The sequence below is a fragment of the Hypomesus transpacificus genome, unplaced genomic scaffold, assembly GCF_021917145.1.
Source record: "Hypomesus transpacificus isolate Combined female unplaced genomic scaffold, fHypTra1 scaffold_407, whole genome shotgun sequence".
NCBI lineage: Eukaryota > Metazoa > Chordata > Actinopteri > Osmeriformes > Osmeridae > Hypomesus > Hypomesus transpacificus.
In genome coordinates, this window is record NW_025813925.1 from 37,203 (window position 1) to 49,223 (window position 12,021).

A 12,021-nucleotide genomic window follows, 5' to 3' on the forward strand; every position below is an offset into this window, starting at 1 on the left:
AAACTGGAATATTGTGTTGTGATAATAACTTTATAGCCTATCATACTGCAAATTCATGAAGTTTATATTACTTAAAAATGGAGACCTGTATTCAGATTTGTGCTTGGACGTGTCAGGTGTCATCCCTGCCTGATTCTCAGGGTCATTGGGTTGTCTATGAGCACACACGGGTCACAGTCATTTACCAGGTTTCAATGCGCATTTATGAAATATGACCATTCCTTTGTTATTCAACACACCCAGTCCCCCCGGCACACCCTCCTCCCTCTGGCACGCACTGAATCAACCTCAAAGCTATTCTCACATTTCGCTTGGAAGTCGCACCGTTAACAAGCTCCGGGAATGGGATCTTCAGTGAGTGCAAAGAAAATCTTTCTGTTCTTCCGAGTTTACGCGCTCCAAAGACTACTTTTTAAACTCCGAGGGTAGTTGGCTGTGGGTATAGCAAGACTGGCGAGGCTCGCGGAAAGAAGCCATAGAATGACAGATGGGTTGAGGTTTGGAATTTGTATTTCAGCCTGTCCTATCCACATCATCTATTAATTCAGAATATTGCTGCAGTTTTGAATGCTCTACTTGATCAACGTCAACATCGTGACCGGCAACAGAGTTAAGTGTACCCGTGCGTAAAATCAGTGTCCTTGCATATACAACTTACAACTTAAAAATAGCATACAATTTGTAAACGTGGAACCGTTTTAGGCATCAATTGAATTCACCAACTAGTGTCTTAGTATTATCAAACATGGCAAAGTGGTTCAGGGATTTCCCTATCAACCTGAGGAACGGGACCGAACGTGTGCGCTCCGCCTCTGAATCAGGTCCCCAAACACGAGCCAAACCCGGGATAACCCGCGACAGCCTGAAGGGAAACCAGCGTAAGGATGGCTCCGGAGGAGTCGGTTTTTTATTGTCAGGGAGAACTAGAAAAAACTCGGCGTTTGAACTGGGTCGTAGCGGCACATGCAACAGCGGGACAGTCTGGGACAATCTCATCCCCGGTAAGAACCGCAAGAGTTCCAAGATCGAGACGGGAGTACCAGATGAGAATCGACCGCTGAGGACGTCCAGTTTGGCGCACGCGTACATCAGCAGGATGATTAAAGTGGACAAGCAGGACAAGCCCCTCGCCGTTAGCGGCTCAGATCAACAGGAAATGCCTGAGAACGAGAGGGATAGAACCGAAATCAAGACAGCAACGGTGAGTTAGAAAGTTTGCTTGGTGCTACACCTACGCGTTGTTGCAAAAACTGTGGTTAAGCTGTTGTCTGCCCTATACACACACCCAAACACACACACACACACATACACACACACACTTGGCTCCTAGTAAAGGCTTTGTTCGTAGAGTTATGTAACATGAGACCTTCTCTCATATGCAGTCCTGTCCCCCTGTTGTTCCTCACAAAGACAGACCTAACCCTAACCCTAACCGTGCTGGCACTAAGCAGGCCATCCTGTGTATGGCTCTCATGTGCATGGCTGTTTTGCAGCTGATCATCCAGAACTACGCAGACCCGTACGACGCAGAGCAGACGCGCGAGCAGAGGGAGGCGGAGAGAGCGGGAGAGGACGATGGATACATGGAGCCTTACGATGCCCAGGTCATCATCACAGGTGAGGTCATACTGGGGTCAGAGGTCATTTCACTCCACCCCTCCAGTGGGGAACATTATGTTGCTTTTCAAGATCTTATAAAGACATTGGCCAGTCCGGTTTGACAGTGTGTGTTTAAAGAGACTTGGATCACAACTGGACCCCATCACGATTTCCCCTTCTACTGGCGGTTGCTATGGAAACACTGTTGTGCTGGGACAAAGGGTGCAGCTTCCTCTTCCTACTTCCTGTCTCCTGCTTCTGTTTCCCGTGTCCCATTCTCTAGATAGGAAGCAGCCCCCAGTATCTGTGCTCCAGCACACTCATATTATACTACATGGCCCCTTACGTGTGAACAGAACACAAAGACCCCCTCACCCTCACCCCAACATACACTCCTCTTTCCCCCGGTCTCGCCCAATCACTTCCCAGCAGTCAGGAAGTGGTCTAGTCAGCAGGCCAATCAGGGACTGTGTTGACCTTTCTTCCCGTAGCTCCATTGTTTGGTCACACAATAGTGCAGACACACAGGCTACCTGACAGACTGCAAAGAAATATTGTACTCGGCATGCAATAACATAAGATATCCTCTGTGGAGATGACAGATACAAACACACAGTCTTCATACAGAGTGTGCGTGAGCGCTGTCATGGAAACCAAAAAACGAATAGTAGTGATACCTGTATGCTAGGGGCACCCAGGGAAGACAGAGTAGTGATACCTGTATGCTAGGGGCACCCAGGGAAGACAGAGTAGTGATACCTGTATGCTAGGGGCACCCAGGGAAGACAGAGTAGTGATACCTGTATGCTAGGGGCACCCAGGGAAGACAGAGTAGTGATACCTGTATGCTAGGGGCACCCAGGGAAGACAGAGTAGTGATACCTGTATGCTAGGGGCACCCAGGGAAGACAGAGTAGTGATACCTGTATGCTAGGGGCACCCAGGGAAGACAGAGTAGTGATACCTGTATGCTAGGGGCACCCAGGGAAGGCAGAGTAGTGATACCTGTATGCTAGGGGCACCCAGGGAAGACAGAGTAGTGATACCTGTATGCTAGGGGCACCCAGGGAAGGCAGAGTAGTGATACCTGTATGCTAGGGGCACCCAGGGAAGGCAGAGTAGTGATACCTGTATGCTAGGGGCACCCAGGGAAGACAGAGTAGTGATACCTGTATGCTAGGGGCACCCAGGGAAGACAGAGTAGTGATACCTGTATGCTAGGGGCACCCAGGGAAGACAGAGTAGTGATACCTGTATGCTAGGGTCACCCAGGGAAGACAGAGTAGTGATACCTGTATGCTAGGGGCACCCAGGGAAGACAGAGTAGTGATACCTGTATGCTAGGGGCACCCAGGGAAGACAGAGTAGTGATACCTGTATGCTAGGGGCACCCAGGGAAGACAGAGTAGTGATACCTGTATGCTAGGGGCACCCAGGGAAGACAGAGTAGTGATACCTGTATGCTAGGGGCACCCAGGGAAGACAGAGTAGTGATACCTGTATGCTAGGGGCACCCAGGGAAGGCAGATGTAACTCTCTGTAGTTAGATCTCATGCTTTCTTCTCTATGACTGAAGTCCTCCTCCTGTCCTGTGTGTGTTGACTGGGTTTCCCTCGTTGAAGCTTTGTGTTTGGGCCGTGTCAGAGGTTCGTAGGCGCGGCTCCAAGGACCTGCTGAAGGTGTGTGTGCTCCTGGACCGAGGCCAGGGGGAGGGGCGGAGCCCCGCGCCTCCTAACATCTACGACACGCCCTACGAGGGGGGGCCGGAGGGCGACGCCGGGGGGGTGTGGATCCCTGTCACGCGGCCCGAGTCCGACGCCCGCCCCACTGGGGAGTACGAGCTGCCCTGGGAGTGGAGGAAGGAGGACATTGTCAGGGCCCTGTCAGGTACAGAGGGAGGGAGGGAGGGAGGGAGGGGAGGGGGGGAGGGAGGGATGGAGGGAAGGAGGGGAGGGGGGGGAGGGAGGGGGGGAGGGAGGGCCCTGTCAGGTAGAGAGAGGGAGGGAGGGGGTGACGGAGAGATAGAGAGAGAGGGAGGGGGGAGGGGAGGGGAAGAGAAAGGGTAGTGAGACCTGATCATGCTGTGTCCTCGTCTGTTCGGTTCCCTCCAGCTCAGTTCGAGGGGGTGGACTGTTCCCCCAGTAAGGAAGACTCTGCTTTGCCTGGCCGCCTTCAGCTCCAACACAACCCCAAACAGAAGACCTGGAACCAGAAAACCCTCATCTCTTCTTCCCTCTCGCCATCCTCCCCCTCTCCCTTCTTCCCCTCCTCTCCCATCCTTAAACTTTCTCCCCTGTCCTGTCCTCCCCCTTCCTTCCCCACCCTCAAACTCTCCCCTCCCTCCCCCTCTTCCACCAGCGCCATCAAACTCTCCCCCCCTTCTCCCACCTCCCCCTGTCCCATCCCCCCCTGTTCTGCGCTGGAGGTGGAGGCAGTCAGGGTGGACCGCACCCTTCCCCTGGAGAAACAGAGGTGAGGGAAACACAAAAGAGCTCAATGAGGCCATAGAAACACAAGCCAGAGAGGAGAGAGAGCAGAGAGAGAGGTGTGTGGGATAGAAGGCCAGAGAAGTCTCTACAGTCATACTCCCACACCATCAGCTTCTCTTTTCATTCATTTGCTGTGCGTGTGTACTATGTGTGTGTGTGTGTACTATGCGTGTGTACTGTGTACTGTGCGTGTGTACTATGCGTGTGTACTGTGTACTGTGCGTGTGTACTATGCGTGTGTACTGTGTGTGTGTGTGTGTACTATGCGTGTGTACTGTGTACTGTGCGTGTGTACTATGCGTGTGTACTGTGTGTGTGTGTGTACTATGCGTGTGTACTGTGTACTGTGCGTGTGTACTATGCGTGTGTACTGTGTGTGTGTGTGTGTACTATGCGTGTGTACTGTGTACTGTGTGTGTGTGTGTGAAGGTGTGCAGGCGGCTCCTAGCATGATGTGTAGACACAGCTCAGTGTGTTGTGCTGTGTCCTAGAGCAGCTCACCAGACAGCAGTCTAGCTCTACCCTGTGGTCACTGTCAACAGCACCTTGAATCATGTTATGTCCCTCACCCCCCCCCCCCCCTCCATTTAGAATCACTTATTTCCCTCATGCCCCTCTCTTTCTCTTCCACACATACACACACACACTCTCTTTCTCTCACACACACACTCTCTCTCTCTTTCTCTCTCTCAGCGTTCCTTTCAGAGTATATGTGACATGCTCCCCCCATCTATCCTCCATGACACCAGCGGTGTAGTCCTGTCCATTACTGTCCTCTGAGCTGTAGATCTTAACTCCTCCCCCCCCCCCCCTCCCCAGCTGGTACCATGGCAGTGTGACTCGCCTGCAGGCAGAGTCTCAGCTGCAGCGCTGCAGGGACGCCAGCTTCCTAGTCCGGGACAGCGAATCAGGGACCAGCAAGTACTCCATCGCTCTGAAGTGAGTTGGTGCATCCTTGTCTGTTCGCGTGTGTTTGAGTGTGTGTGTGTGTGCTATAACCGTTCGGTTGTAAGTAAAGTCTACATCGTTAACCCCACTACGCACACCCAGACACGGAGGCAAGCAGCGTGTTTAGGAGAGAAAGAAAGAGGGAGAGAAAGAGAGAGAGTGAGAGAGAGAGAGAAAAGGGAGATAACTTGAAAAGAATGAATGAGAAAGACAAAGAAGATCTGAAATGATTCAGATTAGCTTATTAGTTGTGGTGCGTTTGACTCGTGTGCAGGACCAGCCAGTGCTGCGTGCACATCATTGTGGCCCAGACCAGGAGCAGCAAGGGGCAGGGCTTCACCCTGGACCAGAGCAGCTGTGTGTTCACCAGCATCCCTGAAGTAGTGCATCACTACTGCTCTCACAGGCTGCCCTTCACTGGGGCTGAACACATGACTCTGCAGTATCCTGTCCCAAGACCACACTGAACACACACACACACACACACTGAAGTGTCACACATCGAGAAACACACATAGCCCACATAAATCAAACAGAAGGCCAGACGGACACACACACACATTTTTGTGAGTAAATACCGGTAGATATCCAGTCTTGGGTTGATTCTCTCCTGCAGTATGACTGTACAGCTGATTGTACACTGGCAACTTGTGACTCACAAATGCACAACCTAGTGGTGAAACACCCACACTGCTCAGACCTGGACACACACTGCACAGCCTGTTTCCCTTCGTAAAGCATGCAGTAATGCAGACACACACACACACACACACACACACACACTGGCTGTATTTATAGTTCAGAGGAAAACAATCCTACCATTCACAGCTCTTTAGCTTTTCACAACTCACATTGTTGTGTTCCGACACTCACTTCAACAGATGTTACACACTACAGTGTGTTACACACCACCATAGTTTTAGACACCGTGTGTTTTGTGAGCAGAGAAATGGAGGTTCTACTGAGTCTACTGTCCTCACAGTCGCCTCTCGTCAACCCTAACCCTAACCCCAACCCTGTCCACCATCCAGTCGTTCTACATGTGTCGGAGAAATTAAGAATGTCATGTTTTATACTGAATAACACTGAGGAGTGAAGAGACCATCAGCCTGAAGGATCTCTTAGTTATGGACCAGATTTGTCAGCAGCAGATCTGCTAGTTAACCTGATCACCACTGCTGGTTTGAGTGTTTTCATTCATCCATTAGAGATGTCAATCAATCTATCGATGTGTCCGGAAGATCTGCCACTTTCCGTCAGCAGAAAGACTCTCTGATTTAAGGGTTTGGCTATAGTTAACAGATTCAACTGTTTCATCCAACAAACGTTACCACTGCTGAATAGTGCCGGCTAGTCCAACAGAACAGTGCTGGTGGGACATGTCACCTGAATGTGTATTGGGGTTTTTCTGTGATAAATAAAGAACATATATTGTCTCGGAAATCATTGTATATCAGTAAATTAATACATCAATACCTTAAAACGGTATCACAAAGACACACTTAAACACATATACACACAACGCACACACACATCCTCTCACACAATGATGGAGTCACATATGTCCTCTCTAAGCTGCAAAGCTGTTGACCTGAGTGTGAAATCAATGATGGTTAGACACAGCCCTGCACACAACGACTAACACACATATGCCCACACACACATAAACATGCAAACACACACACCCACTCGCACAAACACGCGCAAATGCTAACGCGCACGGGCACTCAAACAAAGAAAGATAGACATGCTTATTAATACAATCACACATGTCTCCAGACATGCTGACCTGCAGATGTGACTGCAGCGTGCAGTCCCTGGGCGGCTGGAGCTCAGCGGGGAGAGAGGGTCGTCTGGTCCTCCAGGTCATGTGCCATGGTGTCCTTGAGAAAGACTCTGAACCCTAAGATGCCCCAGAGGGCTAGGGCAGCACCTTGCATGGCAGCTGGTTGAATCAGCATGATGGGTGAATGAGGCAAAACATGTAAAGCGCTTTGAGTGCCGCTAAGGTATAAATGCAGCCCATTTACCCCTAGTATGTTGTTGAAGAACTCAAAAACAATCATTGTGTGTACATGAACAAATGTGTTGTGTGATTGTGTGTGTAGTTAGTTGGATGGCACTGTGCAATGTCATGAGTGCACGTGTGTGTGTTTCTGTGTGTGTTCGTGTGCATGCTTTTTTCTGCTAGATAAGGGATTACCAGGTTGCCATGGTGATTAGTTAGACTGAGGTAAGGACATATCTACAGGGAAAAGAGAGAGGGAGGAGAGAGAGAGGCATGGGAGGAGGAGAGACACGCTGCAACACAGAAAGGGCTAAGAATAACTGGCCATGCCAGCAGCTATGCTGCTCTTCACTGTTGCCTGTTTGTGAATGAAAAACAGACAGAAAAATCCTAACAAACTCTGACCTCCAGTACTAACCATCATCAAAGACACTTTCATGAAAAGTAAACTTTACACGACCAACAGCCTGAAGCTAGTCCTCTCCTTTGTTCTCACTCTCTCTTTCTCTCTCTCTCCCTCCATCTGTCTGTCCAGCATTCCTCAATAGTCTCCTTTTAAAATCACTAACTAGGTCACAACAAGCTAGAGGCTGAAGTGTCCGCCACTCAGCTTTCACTGGATCCTTCTGTCTGTCCAGCAGCCCCTCTCTCCACAGGAGGTCCTTCTGTCTGTCCAGCAGCCCCTCTCTCCACAGGAGGTCCTTCTGTCTGTCCAGCAGCCCCTCTCTCCACAGGAGGTCCTTCTGTCTGTCCAGCAGCCCCTCTCTCCACAGGAGGTATTTCTGTCTGTCCAGCAGCCCCTCTCTCCACAGGAGGTATTTCTGTCTGTCCAGCAGCCCCTCTCTCCACAGGAGGTCCTTCTGTCTGTCCAGCAGCCCCTCTCTCCACAGGAGGTCCTTCTGTCTGTCCAGCAGCCCCTCTCTCCACAGGAGGTCAGTATGTTCTCATGTATCCCTCCCTCCATCCATTCATCCATCCCTCTATCCATCTGTCTATACATACATATATCCGTCTTTTATACATCCCTGTTGTAGCTGTTGATTGACATGTTTTGACTGGTGTGGATGTATCATGTGAATGAAGACGATCCTTGTCTCACCAGTCCACCGTATTTGGTCATCGCGTTGATGATGCACACGTCAGGGAGGGCCTGGCCGGAAGCCGGAAGGGAGAAGAGATGGAGAGAGACAATGACAGAGAGAGAGAGAGAGAGAGAGAGAGAGAGAGAGAGAGAGAGAGAGAGAGAGAGAGAGAGAGAGAGAGAGAGAGAGAGAATGACAGAGAGGGAGAGAGGGAGAGAGAGAATGATAGAGAGGGAGAGAGAGAATGACAGAGAGAAGGAAAGAGAGAATGACAGAGAGAGGGAGGGAGCGTGAGGGGAAGAGAGAGAATGACAAAGAGAAGGAGGGAGCGTGAGGGGGAGAGAGAGAGAATGACAGAGAGAAGGAGGGAGCGTGAGGGGGAGAGAGAGAGAGAATGACAGAGAGAAGGAGGGAGCGTGAGGGGGAGAGAGGAGAAGAAGAGCACTTGTGGGGGTCCCAGCTTTTAAATAATTCAGAGAGAGACTCAGTACAGGAGGAGCACTGTCAGGTCAGCTCATTCACTGCAGGAGAGAGAGGGAGAGAGAGAGAGAGAGAGAGAGAGAGAGAGAGAGAGAGAGAGAGAGAGAGAGAGAAAAAGAGATAAAAAAAGAGAGAGAGAGAGAGAGAGAGAGAGAGAGAGAGAGAGAGAGGGGAGGGAGGGAGCAAGTGTGCAAAGGGAAGTCATTACAGCAGGAGTCTCTGTGTGTGTGTGTGTGTGTGTGTGCTGCATGCTTGAGTCTCAGAGATGAAAATAGACGTCAAGACACAGCTCACAGTGTTTCCTATCTGTCGTCACAGCAACCGTCTCCTTTCTCCATCCTGCACTGTTTACTTTGTCTACTCTTCCTCCTCCCACGCTCCTCCCTTCTTTCTCTCCTCTTCCCCTCTCCCTCCTCCCTCCTCTCTCTCCTCTCCCTCCTCCCTCCTCTCTCCTCTCCCCCTCTTCCTCCTCTCTCTCCTCTCCCCCTCTCCCTCCTCCCTCCTCTCCCTACTCTCTCCTCTCCCCCTCTCTCTTCTCCATACTCCCTCCTCTCCCCCTCTCTCCTTGCCGCAAATCCCTCTCCCCTCATCATCCACGGCTCATTCTCACCAAATCATCCCCCCTCTGCTCCAACACAGCCCTCCTTCCCTCTCTCAGAACCAGCAGAACTGCCGGCAGACTTGACTGGAATGTTTGTATCTAGCAGCATCAGAGCAGGATGACCTGTTACCCAGATGATGCCGATTTCCCTCGTTCTACTGTGACCCCTCCTCTCCCCCCTCGCAGGTCTCCTCCTCTTCTCCCTCCTCTCCCCCTCCTCTCCTCCCTCCTCTCTTCCCTCGCAGGTCTCCTCCTCTCCTCTCCCCCTCGCAGGTCTCATCCTCTCCTCCCTCCTCTCCTCCCTCCTTCCCTCCCTCCTCTCCCCCCTCGCAGGTCTCCTCCTCTCCTCTCCCCCCTCGCAGGTCTCATCCTCTCCTCCCTCCTCTCCTCCCTCCTCTCCTCCCTCCCCCCCCCCCCTCAGCTTCCTCTGACTGTCTGAAGGTAGACTGGAGGTCACTTCAGAGCCAGAAGGTGTGGGGGGCAGAACTGCAGAGCACTGACAGAGAGAGATAGAGAGAAGAGGAGGGGAGTGTGGGTCATTGAAGGGGAGAGAAAAGGAGAGGAGAGAGGAGGAAGGGAGTAGAGGAGGGGTGGAAACCTTGCAGCTACCTGACTGTAAGACTTCAGATCCCTGTCAGCTCTCTAGAAAACCACTGGTTGAGATGTGGAGAGAATCTGGGTTGGGGGGAGGAAGATTTAGGGAGAGAGATGGGTTTGGGAGTCAGGGAGGGAATAAGAGAGCGAGAGAGAGAGGGAGAGAGAGAGAGGTAAGTGAATGACAAAATAGCATAGAGAGACAGACAGCGATATACTATGACGGGCACAGATGTGTTCATGAGCCCCTGTCAGTCCTGTCACAGGCGCAATGTGATGACTTGACTGATTTATACACACACATACACACACACACACACACACACATCCCCTTAGAAGCACGCAGGCACACGCGCTGTAACACCGCAGCCTCTGCTCCCTCAGCGTGATCCTTCTGGAAAGCCTCGGCACGCGCAGGTGATTACATTTAAGGTAGACTCAAATAATAATCAAACATGGCAGTTTACACTCACTGTCCGCTATTAGTCTGGAATATATACTTCTGATGAGACTTGTGTATTGTGTATCAAACCTGTAACTACAGTGCCCTCCAAAAGTATTGGAACAGTGAGGCCAATTCCTTTATTTTTGCTGTAGACTGAAAACATTTGGGCTTGACATCAAACGATGAATGTGAAACCAGAGATCAACGTTTCAGCTTTTATTTCCAGGTATTTACATCAGGATCTGATGCACAAATTAGAAAATATCACCTTTTTGTTCGAACCCACCCATTTGTCACGTGAGCAAAAGTATTGGAACATATGACTGACAGGTGTGTTTTGTTGCCCAGGTGTGTCCTATTACATACATTATTCAATCAATAAATACCACTGAATGTCTACACTCAGGTTCAGATTGGGTAAGATAGGTTTTGTCTATGCAGACTGTATTCAGAGGTGAAAACAACATGAAAACCGGAGCGCTGTCTTTGGGTGAAAAACAAGCAATTGTGAGTCTTAGAGAAGATGGAAAATCAATCAGAGCCATTGCAGAAACATTGGCCATAGCCAGTACAACCATTTGGAATGTCCTGAAGAAGAAAAAAACTACTGGTGTACTAAGTAACAGACGTCGAACAGGTAGACCAAGGAAAACATCAGCAGTTGATGACAGAAACATTGTGAGAGCTGTAAAGAAAGACCCTAAAACAACTGTTAGTGAGATCAGCAACAACCTCCAGATGGCAGGAGTGAAGGTATCACTATATACTGTTCGCAGAAGACTTCATGAACAAAAGTACAAGGGCTACACCAGAAGATGCAAACCACTCATTAGCAAGAAGAATAGGAAGGCCAGGCTGGAATTTGCCAAAAAGTACAGAGATGAACCTCAAAAATTCTGGGACAAAGTTTTATGGACTGATGAGACAAAGATTAACTTTTACCAAAGTGATGGAAAGGCTAAAGTTTGGAGAAAGAAAGGAACTGCTCATGATCCCAAACACACAAGCTCATCTGTGAAACACGGTGGAGGTAATGTCATGGCTTGGGCTTGCATGGCTTCTTCTAGGACGGGCTCATTAATCTTCATTGAGGATGTAACACATGATGGCAGCAGCAAAATGAACTCGGAAGTCTACAGAAACATTTTGTCTGCCAATTTAAGGAAAGATGCAACCAAACTGATTGGCAGAGCCTTCATCATGCAGCAAGATAACGACCCAAAACACACTGCCAAAACAACAAAGGAGTTCATCAGGGGCAAGAAATGGAAGGTATTAGACTGGCCAAGTCAATCTCCAGACTTAAACCCTATAGAGCATGCATTTTACCTGCTTAAGAGGAGACTGAAGGGAGGAACCCCACAAAACAAACAACAACTGAAAGAGGCTGCAGTGAAAGCCTGGGAAAGCATCAAAAAGGAAGAATGCAAAAGTTTGGTGACGTCAATGGGTCACAGACTTGCTGCAGTTATTGAAAGCAAAGGATTTGCAACTAAATATTAAGTCTTATTCACTTAAATATGTTTTAAGTATATCTGTTCCAATACTTTTGCTCACATGACAAATGGGTGGATTCAAACAAAATGTGATATTTTCTTAGTTGTGCATCAGATCCTGATGTAAATACCTGGAAATAAAAGCTGAAACGTTGATCTCTGGTCTCACGTTCATTATTTGATGTCAAGCCCAAATGTTTTCAGTCTACAGCAAAAATAAAGGAATTCGCCTCACTGTTCCAATACTTTTGGAGGGCACTGTATATACACTATCTAAAA

General features: G+C 49.6%; 1 protein-coding gene across 1 annotated transcript; it reads left to right on the plus strand.

Moving 5' to 3' along the window:
* The first annotated feature begins 280 nt into the window (after positions 1-280).
* LOC124464732 (SH2 domain-containing adapter protein E-like) lies at positions 281-6,479 on the plus strand. Its single transcript, XM_047016551.1, has 6 exons — positions 281-1,201; positions 1,494-1,617; positions 3,244-3,486; positions 3,711-4,071; positions 4,908-5,027; positions 5,311-6,479. Exons 1-6 carry the CDS (start codon positions 746-748, stop codon positions 5,501-5,503), a joined length of 1,497 nt encoding a protein of 498 aa, XP_046872507.1. The 5' UTR covers positions 281-745; the 3' UTR covers positions 5,504-6,479.
* The last annotated feature ends 5,542 nt before the right edge of the window (positions 6,480-12,021 follow it).